Consider the following 20,229-nt stretch of genomic DNA (forward strand, 5'->3'; position numbering starts at 1 on the left):
GATACGACTACCAGCAGCACTCTCATGCATAGTTTTATGTTTTGGTTTTGAACGTCTGCCTGAGCTGCATTCACTGAACACAATGAAGTTTAGAAAGTAAAGGGTTTAAAGTTTGAAGGAATTTAGCCAACATAACGGTGTTAAGACTACATTTTATTCACTTCTTGAATTCAAACCTAAAAACAAACATGGGATTGTTTCAGTGTAACGTTTGAAGGGAAACAAAAATGTCCCTGCAGCAGTTTAGTAGCTTGTCTGAGCTCATGACCTAAAGCAGGGGTGTCCAACTCCAGCCCTCGAGAGCTACTGTCCCCCAGCTTTTAGATGCAGCCCTACTCCAACACAGCTGAATCAAAGGTTTGGATTACCTCTTCAGCCTGCCGTCACGTTTGGCAAAGGCCTGGTAACAAGCCCTTCATGTGGTTCAGGTGTGTCGCAACAAGGATGCGTCTAAGAGCTGGGGGACGGTAGCTCTCGAGGGCTGGAGTTGGTTCATCGGTGAGTAGAGTACAACAGTTTAAACTGATCTCTGATTTTGTTTTTTTGAACTGGTGAAAGTAGTTCCATTGTGTAAAATAACATACTTCACTAGTTGGAAGTGATCTGTACTAAGCCATGCTAGCAACCATGGTTCATTTTTTTTTCTTTCCATAGTTATGTTGTTACGGATTTGTTTTTTATTACTGTGTGGTGGGCGTGGTCGCGGTGCCGCTGCTGGGGAGCTGAGCTTTCTCCCCTTCCACCACCAGCTCACCCACCTCAGCCTGGGCGGCAGGTCAGCGAGTGGGAGGAACCTGCCATGCCGTCACTGGAGGTCGGGTCCTGCCAAGCCTGAGGAGAACTGATGGATCGATAGGCAGTGACGTCATACCTGTTGATGGCTGCAAAGGTGGCCCAACCAGTTATTAGGTTTAGGGAACAATCACTCTTTCACACAGGGCCACGTCGGTTCGCATCTTTTTCCCCTTAATAATAAATACCTTCATTTAGAAACTGCATTTTGTGCGTACTCGTGTTGTCTTTGTCTAACGTTTAAGTTTGTTTGATCTGAATGTTATGACGACCTGGGGTAGAAAGACACTGAAGTCTAATCCAGCACTAATGTTACCAGTTACCATAACTTATGTTTCACTGAGGGTTAATTGTGCTCAATACTGGCGTGTTGAATATAAATAACAAATAAACATGTTTAAGTTAACCAGTATAATGAATCAGAAAAAAGAATAACAGTGATTCTAATAACATAATGAGGCTGTAGAAAGACAGAGGAGGTGTGGCTGGACATCAGACAGAAACTGACCAAAGTGTGAAGATGTGACATCAGTGAAAGAAGGGTTTCTGGGTTCTTCCCACTTGTATAGATAACTATTGTTCAGTTGATTGACTTAGTTTTTTAATTAGTTTGAGTGTTACTATTTGGTTTGATTCTGCTTTGCAGTGCTCCTGCTAAATTGCTTTGAAAACATTTCTTGCCATTAAAGTCTAAATTGTGGACACTAACTTTTTACCCTTTTGTGAAACAGTAAAGGTGAAAGTCTGAGTGTTATTCTTTATTAGTGCAAAGAGCTCTTCCAGGCTACCCTGGCCATTATACATTAATCTCTCCTGTGAGCCTGCTGTCCAGGCGACTAAAGCCTTCCCAGAAATTACAAGAGCCAATCAACAGGGAGCTACCATTAACAGGTGGGACTGATAAGGTTTGACCTACAAGGCTACTCGGGTTTCTCCTTATCCAGGAGAGACACCTGGACAGTTTCACGGCAGTTGGGACTGGGCGAGTCCCCTCATCCACATCGACTCCAGCTGAACTCTGAATGGGGAAGAGCCAAAACAGATTTCTTGTATTGGAGTTGTGGGTCCTGCAAATCGACATCCAAGGTGTTACTTCCACTACAGACACCTCAGAGAGAAAAATGCATTTTTTTCTACTGTGTTTGCAAAGATGTTTCATTATACTGAAGCTCAGAGGGGATCGGGCGTTTGCTGTGGCAGCACCAAAATTGTGGAATGAGTTGCCTTTACATGTTAGACAGGCACCTTCCTTATCTGTTTTTAAATCATGTCTTAAAACACATTTATTTACCTTGGCTTTTAGCACAGCAGGACTTGTTGATGTCTCTTAATATGTTTTCTTATTAATTATATTATTTTTAATTTTAAGATATTTTTTATATGTAATTTAAACTGTTTCCTCTCTTATATTTGTAGCACTTTGGTCAACATTGTTGGATGTAAAGTGCGTTATAAATAAAGATGCTATGCTATGCTATACTGAGCAAACAGCTGCTCAATGGTATCAGAAGAAAACAACTTTATTAAAAATATTTTAATCAGCATCATTTTCATGGTTACCTGATGATAACATTCATGAACTGACGATAGCAACCTTTACCGTGAGATCTTTAATCTGGTCAAAACAAAACACAACATACTGATAAATCTGCATATGCAACATCTGGAAAGCAGAGAGTAAAATATTTAAGCAAATCTAACCAGTTGACGTAAAAAAAGAGTTAACCTGGAACACTTTTGATGAACTGAGAGTTTTTCTGGTAATTTGTGAAATATGTGTGTCAATTAAATATTACAGTGATATTAAAATGTGGTCTGTAAATGTTTTGTTTGTGATCTCTTCCTGTTAAAAGGGAGTTTTTCCTTCCCACTGTCGCCAAAGTGCTGCTCATAGGGGGTCATATGATTGTTGGGTTTTTCTCTGTGTGTATTATTGTAGGGTCTACTGTACAATATAAAGCACCTTGAGGTGACTGTTGTTGTGATTTGGTGCTGTGTAGATAAAATTGAATTGAAAAATTGAATTTTGGCTGACTACAAATATTTGTGTTACATTATACCAGACGACGATACAATTATTCACTCGAATTGGGAGAAGCAAGTAAGTTTTACTTCACTACATGAACTCTGTGCAAAGTTTTAATTGTATAGTAAATACCCCCAAAATGTAACTGTTTCCTTAAAAAGGTTTATATGCTGACTAATCTTCTGACTGTTCTTGGCCACAAAACACTTGAAACCATCAATAACTATCACAACATGAATAAATGTAGGTTCGAACAGAAACAATTATTTCAGTTTCCACAGCAGAAGTTTTCTGCATAAATCAAGGACAATTTATTAACTGAGAAAAGTTTACACATACTGCTAATTATGTGGGCAAAATATACATGTGCATATGCATAAGTCAATATTTAAAAGAACAAAGTGAAAGATTATTTGCAGCCTTTTACAAAGACTGTCTTTTCCAAAATATCATTTAAGCCTGGATCATATTTGACAGCCTGTGACACAAAGGATCTGTTGTTTACCATGAAACAAAGACAAATATTTCTAAATTCCTAAATTATTAGTTGAGCTTATTGCTCATTGAAAAGACACAAATCAACCTTTTGCCACAGGACTAACATTCTTACAAAAATATGTCTGACAACTTTCTTCACAATAAAACAGGAAAGAAAAGACTGAATGTGAAACTCTCATATCTCACCTGTGATGTAGAGGCGATTCTCCAACAGGCGCTGGAAGAACTGACGAGGTGATTCTCACGTTCTGACATGGAAAAAATGAAAGTCATTGACATAAACGAAAACAAAGTGGTTCATGAAACCTCTCAGGACGTTACTCACTAAGGCTTCAAACACAGCGGGGGCATTAGTGAGTCCAATGGCATGACCAAGTATTCAATGGCTGAGACGGATGTTGAAGACAGTTTTCCACTCATCTCATTCCCTGACTGCAGATGCAGGACTTAAAAGAGTTTTAAGTATAACGCTCACCATGGTGTCATTTTCCCTCCATTTACCGTCCTCTTTGTTTGCAAGGAGGCAAAGGCTCACAATGACCCAGGTTTCAGGCTCTTAGCATCTCCAACAGATCACATTAGGACAGATATTACAGCAAGAAAGCCCCATAAGGGTTGTGGGGTAAAAAGGGGGTGTTTTACTGTTATTTTACCATCAGCATTATTATTACATCAGAATCATATAATAAGCATGGCATTAAACATTTATTGAAGCTATTGACATTACATTAACATTTGTATTACAGTGATTGTTATAACCTCATGTTAATCTTCTACTTACAGGTGTCAGAATAATCATATGATCTCTCATTGCAGGTGTAAACATGATCACCTTATAAATATTGCAGTTTGTTGCTCATTATAGAGTTGTGCTCAAGTTAATAAGGGTTAAAAGCTACAGTCACCGCGACGTCTGGCTGATCTATGGAGTGGAGTTACTTCGGGCTTAGGAGGTCGCATGCGCTTACATAACACTGATATCATGTTATTCGTTGTGATCTTTTATTTAGTTATATCTTTTGTTAAGTTTTAAGTAGTGGCAGTTGATTAAACAACATTCATTTACTATTGCATACCTGATTCAGAGTATTACACACAGATAGTCTCTGCTCACAAGACGGAAATATCACAGGAAAAAACTGTCCAGGACAGTTTGGGTAAGAAAACCTGTGATATGGAAAGGCAATGTCCTATTCATAAAAAGCCACATCCCCTCAACCACTGCGGGCACAATAAATCTATTAAGGAGTGTTCCTTAAGCACAGTAGTATTTGTTTTTAAGTTCTGTGTGAGCGGCCTTTGTGTTTCCATCTCCTCCTGTGTTTACCCAGTTCCACCCCTGGGCAGGACCTTGGACACTCTTACTGACCTCTTTCTCATTAAGTGACAATCAGCATGGCTGCATTTAAGACCGGCGCGGTCATCTCTTCTTCACTGGTCCAACAGCTATCCGCGCTGGATCTCATCTCAGGTTGGAAAAAACTCTGAACCCATCCACAGCGCCACCATCTTCACAAAACTGGACCTGCGTAACCCCTACCATTCCGCATCAGAGGGGGACGGTGAATGGAAAACAGCCTTTAGTATACCATTGGGTCACCTTGAATACCTAGTCATCCCATTCATAAATGCACCAGCAATTTTTCAGGCACTAGTGATGACATTCTCAGAGACTTCCTAAACCCTTTTGTGTTTGTCCAAGGATCTCCAAGAGCCTCAAATCCATGTCCACACTGTGCTTGAGTGGCTACTGGAAAATCATCTGTATGTAAAAACAGAGAAGTGCGGGTTCCATTCACCATCCGTCACTTTTCTATATTCTGGCAGGGGGACAGGTGAAGACAGACCCTGCCAAAATCCGAGCAGTCGCTGAATGTCCCACTCCTTTCACGCACAGCCACCTTCAACATTGAATTCTGACTTGTAAATAATGGAATTTGAAATAAAGAGGTAGGAACAGAAAAAGTGTAAACTTCATCCTACTCAGAATCAGAATGGAATCAGTTGTAAAAGTCAGTGACGATATCCATCCCTAGTTTACAGCTCCACTGGTATCCATATATAATATAACTGCAGGGCTGCTGAACATCAAATGACCAGCAGGTGTCAGCACTTGAGCTGTTAAACGGCGCGTCGTGTGCTCTGCCTTTGGTGAAGCAATGATTATTTTGGTAAGTAATAAACACATTTATTTAGTTGGTATTAAAATATATTCAGAATTTGCTAATTAATGCTTTTTTTAAAAAAAAATCTTAAATTATGACACACTGCTCTGCCCTGTATAAGCTCCCTTTATAAGTTTAAGATATTGGTAATACTGGTCCTCCATCACGATTTAAAAAAAAATCTCACACGCTGCTTTTTAATGGTTTTTGTTTGTTTGCGTTTTTTTTTTCAAGGAAGAACGTCGTGTTGACGTCACGGCGTACCGTGCCCTGACCTGGCTCGGTTGTGGCGAAGAGGCGGCGCGCCGGAAAGCTACAGGATAGCACGAAGGAAACAGTAAGCGCAACACAACTTTGGGGTTTGTGTTCAAGAAAAACATTTATAGGCGTCTGCGAAGCGATTTCCGAGTAACGAAGACCCGCTGCAAACATCTTTTTATGCAAGCGAAGTAAGCGTTTTGGCCTTGGTTAACTTAGCAAACATTGGGCCCAGCTAGCGCTAGCCGTGGAACTGACTTTTCATCAGCAAAAGCAAAACAAGGTAAGGAGAGAAAACTCGAGGCATTAACATGTCAACAGATTCTGCTACCGACCAATGCACACTGCACATGTCATATTTGTTGTAGAATTTACCTAGCGCGGGTTTAAAATGTATAATAAAAACGATGTTCATGTTGGCTAGCTATCTGCTAAATGGACTGGTTCTTATATAGCGCTAACTGCTCAACAACTCCCCTTGATGCTAGCTTCTGCTAAACTGTCGTGATAACGCGGTAAGAAAACGTTTTTACACACAAATAATGCCGCGTGGACAAAGTTACGAGCAACATTAAGTAGGATGGATGAGTCTTTATTGAAAACAGCAGAAGCATTAGCTAACAGGTTAGCTGTAGAGGTTGAAGCTTTAAGACTCGGTGACAAATAGCGGCGCCAACCTGCTCAGGAAGTAAACATCAGCCTGCGTGCTGTGAACGGTCATTGTCTGATCTCCTCTCACCAGCCGGTCGTGTCAGACCTGACGGACACAGCTACTACTCTGGACTGCTACTGTTTTGAAGTGCTCATATTGGAAGTTAGCCCACAGCACCGACTCCTTTATCCTGTCCTCGGAGCTGTGTGTGTTCGGGATCTTGGCTTTGTAAACAGTGCACAGGCAGAAAAAAACTCCAAATGTCAGAAGTTGCGTTTAAAAGTAAAATAAAGTTGAAACTCAAACTTCATTTAAGCTTATCATACAAACTGAGCAACTTAAAGGTTTTGACTTTATAGAGCTGTAGTGCTCAGGCTAAGTTAGGTTGCTACTGTCTGCTACTCACAACCATAAACATTACTAATTTATCAGTTTGAATGATAAATAAATATCAGGCAGATGAATCCATCCACAATTAATAAGTCAGTTATAAGCTGTATAATTCAAGCACGGTCTGAGACTAAGTCAACAGCTCATCTGCATATGTTATTATAGCTCTGACTTCTGGAGCCTTACTGCAGATTTCTCGCTGTGTAAAACAAACAGCGGTGGCTGGAACAGCTACAAAGTTCGCTTTTCTTTTCTTCGTGTCGGAGTTTGTTGATAGGAAGCTTTGATGAAGGACTCCCGCTCGCTTTTCCCAGTAAAGGTTTTAATGGTGATCACAGGAACAGCGCTGCTGTTTTCTGTCACTCTACCCGAGCTCAGCGTGTCGGTAACGGTTCCGCCTCTTTGCTCTCCGCGGTGTGTAAACAGACTCCACGTTAAACTACGGCAGCGTCATCATCACTGCTGCTGTTCTGTTATCAGTGTTTCTGTTGTGAAACGTTTTATTCACACGCTGCTCATAAATGCTTTTGTACTGCAGGTCTGCTTTTAGTCGCAGATGTGGGTGAAACGCTCGCGTTCATGTTGACATTGAAGCGCTGCAGAGCTGTGCCTTAAACGAAGCATCAAAGCAAAGAATTTGTCCAGAAATCATTTTTATGATCGAATAATCCCAGATACTCTGAACTGTTGCAGCCCTGAAAAATCACTAAAATTCAGTTTAATGAAAGAGATTTCATCCTTTATAACCACAACATTAACTTTGTTAAAAGGAGAGCTGTGGCCAGTGTGGGCTTCATATGATCCCAACCCTGTACAGATGCAAACACTTAGGATGGGGAAAAACATCAGTACAGTATCTTATCGTGATATCTTGTATGCTGATATTGTATTGACACCAAATATGATATATCATTAAGTGAACTCTGGGAATACTCTGAACGAGAGGGCTCATCTCATCTGATAGGAGGCAACCTTTTTTTAAACAGTCACAGTTTGACTTGGACTGACTGCAGTCACTCAGAGAGGTTGTTGAAAGCTTGCAAATAACGTCTGTGTGAGTGATAAATACAGACAGATTGCCAACATGTTGTCATCAGTCTCAATGAGTCTTTAATAATAAGGACAAGTCGTGGGGACACGGCTCATCTGGCTGCCAGCTGTTAGTATTCTGGGTATAATCCTATAAAACAAGAAGGTTGCCAACAACAAATGTAATAGTTAAATGTGAGTTTCTGTGTACGTGGGCACCAGCCCATGATTTTCACTGATTCCCCCTGTTATTGCTGTACTACCAGGAAAAGATTGTGTGTAGTGGCCAAACTAAAATCCTATAATTGCAGAAGAACTCCATCCTTTATGGCAGGTTTCAGTGACAGTGGTCATTATGCTTAACAATGTCACTTTGCAGCAAAAAAAAACAAATAGCCTTATCTTATTCAGTAAAATAGATATTGATAAAGTTTAACTTTGCATTTCAAAAAGTTGATAAGTTGCAATATGTAATTGCAATGTTACAAAAAAAATCTCAATTGTATCATGAAGTATTGCAATAATTTGTTATTGTTGGCTGTCTGGTGTTTCCTGCCTCTAGCTAACACACGCTTCAAAAATCAACATATAACAATATTACACATAGCTTCTTCCACTCTGGTATGTTGGTGTGTCCTTTCTCAGTCGTTGTGAATGGACTGGTTCTTATATGGTGATTTTCTAAGCAACCAAAATGTTTTTGTTTCTGCAGGAATGAGTGATGACCTCTGTGGTGGTGTCAGATGGTGGTGGGAACATAGTGGAGTATGTGACTGTGGTGGAGGACCCCCAGCAGGTAAATGCTTGTATCAACATTGTGGCCATATTTGTTATTTTTGAATGTGTGTTTTATAATGTAATTATGTTTGTGTTTGACCTCCACACTCTGCTGACAGTCGACGAGTTGGAGCATTCTGATTTGATGCAGTAGGAGTGTTCAGGCCATTATCTCCTTTCTTATGTGCTTTATCAGTCAGCGTGTGTTGGCCGGCAAATTCAAAGTATGAAGTTGGCCTCTACAACTGTACTTCGGCTTACCTCCGGCGATTTTTGGTCCTCCTGTGTCAGATGGCTCAGATGGGGTACCACGCTATCAGAACAGCCAACCTTGCTCCGGCGCTGTACATCCTTCTGGCCAGATGATCTAGTTGGCTGCTGGCTTGGCTTTGCATTGTGATTCTGTTTGCCGAACCTCTGACTTCCTTATTTAGTTTTCCCTTTGTGGATTAATTCGGAAAACCCAAAGTGGAGTATTTTACATTCAATTAACTAAACTAGGATGGATAGAGGATTACCAAAACAGAGTGACTAAACTGAGTTAACTGGAATGGGACTGAGCTAGCCAGAACTTTTGTTCCTATTTGGGGTTGTTAATATGTTTCCCTTATGAACCGGTTTTTGTTTTTCTATCCCACGGTCTGTTAGAAAAACTCAGATCATGTGACTCAGCAACACATGACACCTTTTTCGTTTCATGCATAATTTGTTTGAGCTTAGTGATTAACCAGAAATAGTTCAAATCACTACAACGGTGCAGTGAATTCAGCACTGTGATCTGCAAGTAAAACAGAACCTCAGCTGTGTTTGAGCGTCTTCAATTTGTAACTAATAACTACACATTTCCAAAATGACACCACTTAACAGCATGGTTGGTAATGCTAACAGCCAAGTAGCATAACATCGTGTTAACAGCTGGGAGGGAACTATGCTGCATTCAAGAAGAGTAAAGAAATATCGAGGAGAAAAAAGCGAGACTGCATCAGAAGTAACATTTAGCCAAAAGGAGAGCTCAGTCTGCTGTTCGAAAGGTTCAGGTTTTTGTGTCTCTTGAGGCTGTTCTGTCCTTCATGAAATCCAAATGAAGCTCGTTTTAAAGCTGTAGAAACATTAACACACTCCATGAAAAGGAAATTACATAAAACTGAAAATCAGAACAGCCAGCCTGCTAAAGATGGACTCCATAACCCTGTTTGGACAATATGCTTTGCTAACAGGAGACGATTTATTGTTTTGGTTCTGTGGATTTATTCTGTTTATGTTCTATTCATTTTTTATGGTGCTAAGAAAATATATTCTATATTAGGGCTGCAACAATTCATCGAGTATTTTGAATATTAAAAAAACCCTCAAACTCTTTGCTTCGATGCTTCTTTAACGCACAGCTCTGTAGCGCGCCGCTGTCTCCATGGAAACGTGAGCCACATTTGCAACTAAAACAGACCTGCAATGCAAACGTATTTAGGAGCAGCGTATGAATAAAAAGCCTCCAGGTTTGAACAAAAACAGCAGTGATGATGAGGTTGGTACAGAGTCTGTGCACGTGTCACGAGGAGAAAAGAGGCGAAGCCGTTACTGAGACGCTGAGCTCGGGTTGAACCCAGTAGTAGTGATACCAGCAGAAAACAGGGGTGAGTCTAAAGGGGGACACAGGGTTCACTAAGCCATATTAATTTTAAGGCTTTCATAACATTTATGAACAATGTTAGGAACTGCAGAGAGAAGTGAAATGATACAGTCTGTGTCTCAGGCGTCATACATTCAGTCTTCAGCAGCAATAAAGTCTCTAAAAGCAGTAAAAACAGTCTTTTTTTCATCTGTCAAACTGTGTCTACTGTGAGCAGCAGCCTGCTGAGGAGGAGGAGGAGGAGGAAGTGGTTCAGCAGGAAGTGGATGCAGTGATCATGGAGGAAGAGGTGGAAGAGGAGGAGGGGGTGGTGCTGCAGGAGGAAGGCTGTCCTGCAGTAATTGTAGAGGAGGTGCCCAGCGCTCAGGTGGAGGAGTGCTACTCTGCTCAGGTGTTAGTCTACGACGATGAGACGTACCTGATGCAGGATGTGGCTGAGGAGCAGGAGGTGGTCACAGAGGTGACGGAGACTGGTGAGTCCTCTGAGTGATGGCTTCTCAGAAAAATGTGTTTTTGTGTGTGTGAAATCTGTACATGATTGAAGTAGGAGGTTAAAATAATCCATTATTTCTAAATTCTTTTTAGACTTCATTTATTTACTTATGTATTTATTATTTATTTGATATTAAATAGAACTGAAACCTGCACGTTTTTTGGCCTTCTTTCTTGGTAAGAGATCAGAGGCCTGTACTATGAAGCAGGATTTAGTCTTATCCAGGTGGCAAACTGGGTTTTCTGTACCATGAAAGTGGTTCACTTCTTCCAAAAGTAAATCACTATGGTAACTTGCTCTGTGTTTTACTTTTTGTCTTTTTGTTGGCTGCAAAAAAAAAAAATCTATGAGCATTAACGTGGTTCAGGTAACCCTGAACTCCCCTCAGTTATCCTTCCTTTGACACACTGTGATGCACTGAGTACTTCTCTACTCAGCACATCTGTCTTCCTCCCCATCCAGTCATGGCAGGTGGTTGCCCCACATTGAATCTGGCTCTGCTGGAGGTTTCTTCCTGTTAAATGGGACATTTTCCCTCCCACCATCACAAAGTGCTTGTTTTATTTGTTTTATTTTTGGAGTGTTTTCCCCAAAATACTTTATACTGAAAGGTATAAAGTAACCAGATAATCTAAAGTGCCATGATTGATGTTGTAATTTGATCCTGTATAAACAAACCTGTAGTACAAACCCATTTGCTTACCAGAAAGTTGAGCTTGTGTTGTTGTAGGCTGCCCTCTGCTGGCAGGAACGATGCCCAAGTCTTTTAGTCAGATTGCAGGAAATGGGAAAGAAGGAACAGACAGCTTGCACAGCCCTAAAACAAGGAAGTAACACTTCATATTATTTGAGGTTATGTTGTTTGTTTGGGTTTTATTTCCCCTTTTGTGTTTTTCTTCTTGTCCAAGATGAAATTTCTGTAGTTATTTAAAGTGATAGGGCTGCTCCCAGCCTGTTTCTAGCAGAGGTGTATGTACTGACAGGTGTTTCTCTCTGCAGTGGAGATGTCAGGTCACGACATGGTGTGTTTCGACAAAACGTTTGAAGCCGCTGAAGCGCTTCTGCACATGGAGTCTCCCGGAGGGATGCACAGTGAACGCAGCACAGGTAAACAGGCTGATGAATGACAGAATCTGTGTCACACAAAGTACTACATGTTTGATTTATAGCTGATAGAGTCTGTGCAGTTATTAAGCAAACATTAAATCACCTTATTTTATTACTGTTTATCATTTCCAGACTTGTTTTACAATTCTATTGGATTTACTTCTATTTTCAGAGGGAGGGTATACCCTAAAGTAATTTTTTAAACTAAGACCAAGAAGCTAAAAAATAAAATTGCTTTCCTGCATATAACACTGTGGATCCCACAGACAAACGTTAGGCTTAAAGGATTTGACAGAAATGAAATATAAAGCTAGCAGGAAGCCATTGCACGTTACCTGCAGTGTCCATGAGGCTGGTGCCATATTGGATTGTGTGCAACAATACAGGGATAAATGTTTAATCAACATAAGTTTCATATCATGATATCAGTGATATAGCGATGCTTTGGTAAATGGACTGGTTGTTATATAGCGCTTTTCTACTCTGAGCACTCAGAGCTTTACACAACTTCCCACACAAGCACTTGTTCTAAGTACTTTCTGTTTAACTTTTCCACACATTCATAGTACGATGGATGCATCGAAGAGCAACTTGGGGTTAGTGTCTTACCCGAGGATATTTGGCATGCAGAGGGAATAACCTTCTGATGAGCTGCTTGACCTACTGAGCAGCAGCCATCCCATGGACAGTTCCACATTTACTCTTAATATAAGGAGGTTTGACTAACAGACAGTACAGACGACAGAAACATGACTGACAGTAGATGGAAGTGACGGGTGCTGTTACATGGAGAAAAAGATGGATTTAAGCAACAAGTCAAAAGTTGATGTTGATATTGTGCTGAATGCTGAAAGGTTACAAGGTTTTAGAGATGATAACTGTATGTACATGACAAATAATTTAAAATAAATAAATTCTAATAAGTTAATGTTCTTTTCCCGCATAACAACATAACATTAAATTAATGTAGAAACAGTAATAAGTGAACCAGTGTGGTATAAAAACAAGAGTTTACTGTGCAACACTGAACCAGTTACTGCCTGCATTTTAAAATTGGTCATACAGCTGACTACAATAAAATGAGAAACATAAATTATTGTAAAAATAGAAAAGTTACAAACTTACATCGCGGGACACTGAGGGAGCCAGTCAGTGTGGTTTGGGGATCTGACTAGGGTGCCTCCTGAATGCCTCCTGACAGTCCTGGGTATGCCCCTGGAGAGATTATATCTTGTAGCTTGATGGGGAACATGTCCGTGTCCCCCGGATGAGCTATAGGAGGTGGCTGGAGTGATGCATGGATGAATGGATTAATATGAGTATGGGATATCGACCAAATTCAACTGGTCGATATCCAGCCTTTGTAAGTGTTCCTCTTCTTATGAGAATGTGAGGCCAGATTTATTGTTGTACACAGTTTGAAAGTCTTCATGTCTGTCTCACTTCATGATGCAGCAGAAGGAGAATAGTGTTGTTTTGTGTTACCTCAGCAGATGATGTGATGATGGAAACGGTGGTGGAGGTGTCTACAGAGTGTGGACCCATGGAGGAAGAGAGCTTCCCCATCCCTCCTGGCTGTGAACCTGTAGCCAAGAAGAAGAGAGGAGGTCAGTGTCAGCACAGCTCCCCTGTTGTCACCTTTTATTTTGTTTGCTGATGTTCAGTTTTTCATTCTAAAGCTGTACAACTTTAAAGCAACAGTAGGCAGCTCTCTATTTAAAGCATGAAGTTGTGTTAGTACAAACGAGGTAGTTCAGTAAAGACAACTTCCTCTGAAAGCTGCCGTATGCCAAGAGTTGTTCCAACTTATGAGTGGAGTAAGGTAACATAAAGTATGAAAAGTCAATCAGCTTAAGCTCGATCTGTGTGTGGGTTTGTACAGGTGGACGTAAGGCTAAGACACACCAGCCTTCTTCCAACGGCTCCTTCGATCTGGGCATCAAGAAGAGGCCAAGAGAGGGAAAAGGTCTGTAGCTGCTCTCTGCCTGTAGACAGCTCCTGTCTCTGTTAGCTGCTAACCTAACCTGGATATAACCCAGATACAGTACTTTCCCACTTTATGATGTTTGCATATTTGTCTTACTTAAAGGGAGCTGCAGCTATCGATTATTTTGTTAGTCTTAGTATTATTTTGTGATGTTGTGATAACCGATGTTAGTGGAAGGCAAAATAAAAAATAGTTGTGACAGTATTTTATCTCCTGGGTAAGCTGTCTGTTTAATTGTGCTAGTGAACGAGTATGTGTTGTTGTAACCTTATACACGCACATTTAATAACATTCTGATGGTGTAAATGTTCATCAAGCTAGTAATAGCTAATGGGTTAGCTGCCATTAGACGTCAGCACGCTGCCAAATGTAACCGGCTAAAGCCTAACCTGTTGCCAGAAAGGCACTTTGCACTTTTGAACATCTGTAAAACCTGTAACTCTGGTACCATTTGCTCAATTGACAGAATTTCAGGGCTTCCTAAAAGCAGCGACTCTGGTCTTTTTAGTGATATTAGGATAATTACGGTATTCCCAGGCACGTCACAGCAGACAAAGGTTGGTTGAGTGGAGAGAGTGGGTTTAATAGGGCTCTGCAGAAAACAGATATTTCTCTCACCCCAACCAATCACAGCAGATGGCCCCGCCCCTCCCTGAGCCTGGTTCTGTTGGAGGTTTCTTCCTGTTAAAAGGGAGTTTTTCCTTCCCACTGTCGCCAAAGTGCTACTCATAGGGGGTCATATGATTGTTGGGGTTTTCTCTGTATGTATTATTGTAGGATCTACCTTACAATACAAAGCGCCTTGAGGCAACTGTTGTTGTGATTTAGCGCTGTATAAATATAATTGAATTGAAATTTTTTTTTAATATTTTAGAAGAGGTTGGAGTTCCCTTTATGTTTGTTTTTTTTTTTCTGTTGCTGACCTAAACCCAACGGGAGCTCTCTCCAGTTAAACATGGTATAAAGCTATGCTAACAGTCCATCTGCATATTTTAACTCTTTTAGCTTTACTGTAGATTTTTGCTGTGTAAAGCCAAAGTGTATGCAAGCACCTACATGGTTCACTTTTCTTCATGTCAGAGTTTGTTGATCGGGTGGTTTGATGAAGGACCGCCGCCAGCTTTTCCCAGTAAAGTGCTCTGGTCCAAACCAGTTGATGAGTTTGTAAGTTTTCCCCTGTGGAAAAATGCAACTCCAAGCAAATCAAAATGTGACTAAAAACCATGTGACAATGTTCAGTCTGCTCATTGGCCAGATGTGCAAGAGCAAAAAGTAAATATAGGAAAAAATATGTTATGTGACACATCTATAGTACAGATACAACCACTACTGCCACTTTCAGCCATCAGCTGACATCAGCCGATTAGAGTCCCCCCATTTAACCTTTGGTAGATTCCACTATAAACACGCCCCTTTCACTCAGTTGCAGAGTGTGACCAAGAGATGGCGCTTTAAAAACAACAACAACAACCTTGGATTATTTTCACAGCCCACTGTGTTGATTTGAGGCTATATAAATAAAACTGAATTATATTACATATTATTTTGATAACTTTCATGAAAACCTCTTCACCCATTAAAGGATAACAACTTAAGTTTTGAAAATATGAAATAAATAAAACTTTACACTCAGTTTGACCATTCAGACATTTTACGCTGACCAGTGTTAGGCCAGTGTTGGACCAGTGTTGGACCAGTGTTAGACCAGTGTTAGACCAGTGTTGGACCAGTGTTGGACCAGTGTTGGGACAGTGTTAGGCCACTGTTGGACCAGTGTTGGACCAGTGTTAGGCCAGCGTTGGACCAGCGTTGGACCAGCGTTGGACCAGCGTTGGACCAGTGTTAGGCCAGTGTTAGGCCAGTGTTGGACCAGTGTTAGACCAGTATTTACTGGATTGAAAAAATATAAAAAATAAAATAAACACGGCACTGAGACAGGCGTCACCAATAATAATAATAATAATCTGCACTAGTCTTTGAACTTGACTGTGACCTCAGTGTTGAAAGTCTGTGTATCGTGTGTTCCTCACAGGTAACACCACCTACCTGTGGGAGTTTCTGCTGGAGCTTCTGCAGGATAAGAACACGTGTCCCAGATACATCAAGTGGATGCACAGAGAGAAGGGCATCTTCAAACTGGTTGATTCAAAGGCTGTTTCTAAACTGTGGGGTAAACACAAAAACAAGCCTGATATGAACTACGAGACTATGGGCCGGGCCCTAAGGTGAGCGGTTTTGCTCCATGAGCACATCACAGTCTGCAATCTTGATTTACCAGGACACGATGATTAAAGACATATCAGACGCAAACAGACAGAAAGACCAAATAATGACTCACAATTATTTTATGAAATCAGAGGGAAAGTAGTTTGTTTTTACTCTCTGACATGAGTTTTGACCGCCTATCCTGACGTTCTGGAGAGTTTATAATCCATTTGTTGTTTCTGTGTAGGTATTACTACCAGCGTGGCATCCTTGCCAAAGTTGAGGGTCAGCGGCTGGCCTACCAATTTAAAGACATGCCCAAAAACATTCGAGTGATCGATGATCACGAGGAGGCGGAGGAAGTGGAGGACAGCGAGACCGTGGTATCCTGTCAGACTCTGGCTCGCCAGCAGGGCCAGGCCACCCTGGGCGCTACGTCTCTCACCACCTCCCAGCCTCAGCAGACCTACGTCACTGTCATCCCCAGCAACACCACCACCAGGTCAGACTTCCCCTTGTGTATGTGAGGTGATTTTATTTCTTTATGTATTCAGTGTTTACTTTTCTGCTTGTCTATCCCTGCAGGCCCATCCGAGCTATGCCAGTGGTCATGACCAACTCGCTAGGTCAAATGGCGTTAAACTCTCCACCCATCCTCACAACTACCACAGGAGTCCCAGTGACTGTAGCGAGCACCTCTGCTAGCACTGCCCCTAAACTTGTGATCCAGGCACTGCCCACCATGCTTCCTGCTGGGTCAAAAGCAGGAGAGAAGATCACCATCATCACAATCCCAGCCAACCAGCTGGCAACGCTCATGCAGGCCAACCCGTCAGGCCAGGTCACGCAACTCATCCAGGCCAAACCGGTCACTGCACAGCTAGCGCAGGCCGCCATCAAACCGCAGCTCATCCTGGCCAAACCGGCCACAGTTGCTCAGGCGCTGCCACAGATGTCTGTGCAGTCTCAGTTAGCCCCTACCAAAAGCTCCATTCAGCCCCCAAAGCGTGACGCAGTACAATCAGACGTGGCAGCAGAGGCCCTGCCCACCTCCAGCTCGCCGGCAGTGTCAGTGGAAAAACTATCATCCTGAGAGCCAGGGTCCCCGAGGGGGTGTGTGTGGAGAGGGATGTACAGAAAGTGACTGTGGACACTCCTGAGGAAGTGCAGGGAACATCCCACACCACCTCCTCCTAACACATAACTGAGCTTCTCCCTTATTGGCTTACACCGTCCGACCGGCGCTGGTCTCGAGGGAGACGCTTTGACTATCTGGCTGCTGAAGCCTCGCAGAGGACGAAAGGGACTTAAACATACACACTGATGGTTCACAGCTCAGAAACGTGGGCAGCCTTAGATTGTAAATGACAAGTTGTTTTTGTAATCAAAGCTAACATAAGAGGCTAGCAGGAGCTTAAAAAGGATTTTTGATACTCGTATGTATCAGTACACATGTAGTTTGAATTCCTCTGTAGCCCCTTTCACATTTGGGTTACAGACTTTAAGACTGTAAAACTTTAAATGGCAGAGTGAGTGGGGGCATCGCTTTAGACACATTCACAATGACTGAAACTGGCGCTTGTTTCAGGCTTTCATGGGTTGTCTGCAGAGCTCTCCTAAACTCAACAGGACTGTCACTATTTCCCACTGTTATCCTCTTTTTTACTGTCCCTAGAGTGGGGGTCAAGGATATCTGCATCCAGAAAAAAGAACTGATTGTGTGCTCCGCAGAAGTATATTATGATTTTTTTCTTGTACTCTAAGTGTATTGAAGTAGATTTTACTGAAATATGTATAAAACAAATGTTAATTCAAAATGTCTGGAGTGGGTTCATTTAACCATCTGAACAGCAGCTTAGTGGTTTATTAAAAAGCTCTGATGGACACCAGGTCGATGCTGCTGATGGCCACAGAAACATGCTGAGCTGCTCCTGCTCACCCTACAGATTCAGGTCAGTGTCCGTGCACAAAAAGTATTCATGACTCCTATTAGTTTACCTAGGAAATAGCCCAATATGTGAAACATCTACAACCAGCCCTCATATTTTATACACAGAAGTGTAGTTGTTAGTGTCAATAACTCCTGGGTCTGAATGAAGCCGGTACTGAAGTGCCAAGAATGCAGTTTTTCCAATGACCACTAGGGGCTGGCTCTAAAAGCGAGTCATGGTTATGCAGCAAATGAAATTAGTTCGGGAGAAAAGTCGTCAATGAACAGTAAGTGTGGGTAAAGTCATTCCAGGCTTCTCATTGGTTCTAAAAGAATCCTGTTGGGTAATTCTTATTTCCTCTCCTGCTCTTCAAAGCATGTGACAGGTTTCAGGTCTGTGTAGGTTCACATCAGTTCTGCACATCTGGAAACAGGAGGCCTCTCATCTCAGCAGCTGGACTGTTGACACACGCTGGTTCAACGATCTCATGTTGATTCTTGCAGCAGAATCAACAAAGCAGTTTGTCTGGCAGTGTTTCAGTCTTTGGTTGTCCATCTTGTGCCCTCCTTGGTGGCGACCCTGTTTCTCCAAAGACTGGCTGGCCTCTCCTTTAGAGATGGGGTGAGGAGCTTGGCGGGCCTAAAAGTAGAGCTGCTACTCCACATTGAAATGAGCCAGTTAAGGTGGTTCGGGCACCTGACAAGGATCCTCCTAGGCGAGACCCTGGTGCAGACCCAGGACATGCTGGAGACATTACATCTCTTGGCTGGCCTGAGAACGCCTCGGTGTTCCCCAGATAAGCTAGAGGAGGTGACTGGGGAGAGGGAGGTCTGGGCCTCTGCTTAGGCTGCTGCCCCTGTGACCTGGCTCTGGGTAAGCAGCAGAAAATGGATGGAATGGAGGGTATTAGAGTGTTTATTTGTCTTGGCAGTCAAATTCACTTTTTATTATGGCACACAAAGTCCACAAACATGGCAAAAAAGCAAATATCTCACTCAAGATGCTGTTTGAGGATACACAATGTATTAGATTTTTTATGACACAGCAGTGGTGAGTGTTCCCACCTTCTGCTCTTTGTAACTTAACGCCATCTTTCCGTTTTCGAGTTTTGGACATGATTGTGGAGTATATCTTTGCAGTAACGATTCACCGCAAAGTAAAGCTACCGGAAATGTACAACCCTACATCCGGTCTCAAACCAGGAAGTCGGCATTTTCTCGTGCACAGGGTCAATACTGCCAACTTTTCCAGAGATGTGAAAACTGCAATATACAGAACATACAAATATACCAGTTACACGCAACAATGTTTCAAAAAGGACAAGAGATGATTGCTTCAGTTTGTCGCAGATCAAAGTGGAATGAATGTGATTGGTTGAACAGGTGTTCTTGCTTCGGTGTTATCCATCAGTGTAAGAGACTCAGCTGCAGATTAGAATCAAGTACAATAACATTTATACATTTAATAAATCACCTTCCTTCCCACTGTCGCCAAAGTGCTTTCCCATAGGGGGTCAAATGATTGTTGCAGTTTTCCTTGTACTATCTTACCTTACAGTATAAGCTTCCAGTTCACCTCAGTGCTTCATAACCTCATAACCTCCATATGTATCTGATCTTCTCCATACGTACTCACTGCTCTTCTTCAGCTTCCCTTCTGTCTGTTCCACCTGCTCCACTTCTACATCTCCGGACTACAAACTCTCTACTTTTAAATTGCAGCTTAAAACCATCTATTCAGAATTGACTTCATCATGACTCCGTCTTAGTCTATTTTTACCTTGTTTAGCTTTTATGCTTATGTTTTATTTTTGTTTACCTTATGTTTTTATAAAAGTATATAAAAGTGCCACATATAAAAGTGTGTGGCCCGCCCCCTGAGGGGGGGCGTATGAAAAGAAAAAAAGAACGCTTGGACACTGCTAGCATAATGGACAGGTTTCTGAAGGGGCGCTGACACAAACGCAAAACAGGAGACGAAGCATCGCTGAATATGTTTCCAAGTTAAAGACTAGAAAATATGGTGAAGCATATCGATAGGGCGATCGTGGCTCAAGAGTTGGGAGTTCGCCTTGTAATTGGAAGGTTGCCGGTTCGAGCCCCGGCTTCGACAGTCTCGGTCGTTGTGTCCTTGGGCAAAACACTTCACCCGTTGCCTACTGGTGGTGGTCAGAGGGCCCGGTGGCGCCAGTGTCTGGCAGCCTCGCCTCTGTCAGTGCGCCCCAGGGTGGCTGTGGCTACAACGTAGCTGCCATCACCAGTGTGTGGATGACTTTTACTAGTCCCTAAGGAC

The 20,229-nt window shown here is 42.1% G+C and overlaps 1 protein-coding gene across 2 annotated transcripts; it reads left to right on the top strand.

The window, feature by feature from the left end:
- The first annotated feature begins 5,730 nt into the window (after nt 1–5,730).
- On the top strand, nt 5,731–17,823 carry elf2a (E74-like factor 2a (ets domain transcription factor)). Of its 2 annotated transcripts, none has more exons than XM_085171248.1 (9): nt 5,731–6,022; nt 8,523–8,606; nt 10,432–10,687; nt 11,707–11,814; nt 13,308–13,421; nt 13,697–13,780; nt 15,834–16,026; nt 16,254–16,508; nt 16,592–17,823. In XM_085171248.1, the coding sequence occupies exons 2-9, from the start codon at nt 8,532–8,534 to the stop codon at nt 17,097–17,099; spliced, it is 1,593 nt and encodes a 530-aa protein (XP_085027374.1). In that variant the 5' UTR covers nt 5,731–6,022; nt 8,523–8,531; the 3' UTR covers nt 17,100–17,823. The 2 variants fall into 2 exon arrangements, with proteins under 2 accessions (XP_085027374.1, XP_085027367.1); XM_085171241.1 differs by having other exon boundaries at nt 5,732–6,022; nt 13,305–13,421.
- Nucleotides 17,824–20,229: the final 2,406 nt, after the last annotated feature.

Source organism: Neolamprologus multifasciatus, chromosome 2, assembly GCF_963576455.1.
Source record: "Neolamprologus multifasciatus chromosome 2, fNeoMul1.2, whole genome shotgun sequence".
NCBI classification, from domain to species: Eukaryota; Metazoa; Chordata; class Actinopteri; order Cichliformes; family Cichlidae; genus Neolamprologus; species Neolamprologus multifasciatus.

Coding starts and splice junctions, on each gene's coding strand:
- elf2a (XM_085171241.1), top strand. CDS start 8,532: ATGACCTCTGTGGTGGTGTCAGATGGTGGTGGGAACATAGTGGAGTAT. Junction 8,607..10,431: donor TGGTGGAGGACCCCCAGCAG/GTAAATGCTTGT, acceptor TACTGTGAGCAG/CAGCCTGCTGAGGAGGAGGA. Junction 16,027..16,253: donor ACTATGGGCCGGGCCCTAAG/GTGAGCGGTTTT, acceptor GTTTCTGTGTAG/GTATTACTACCAGCGTGGCA.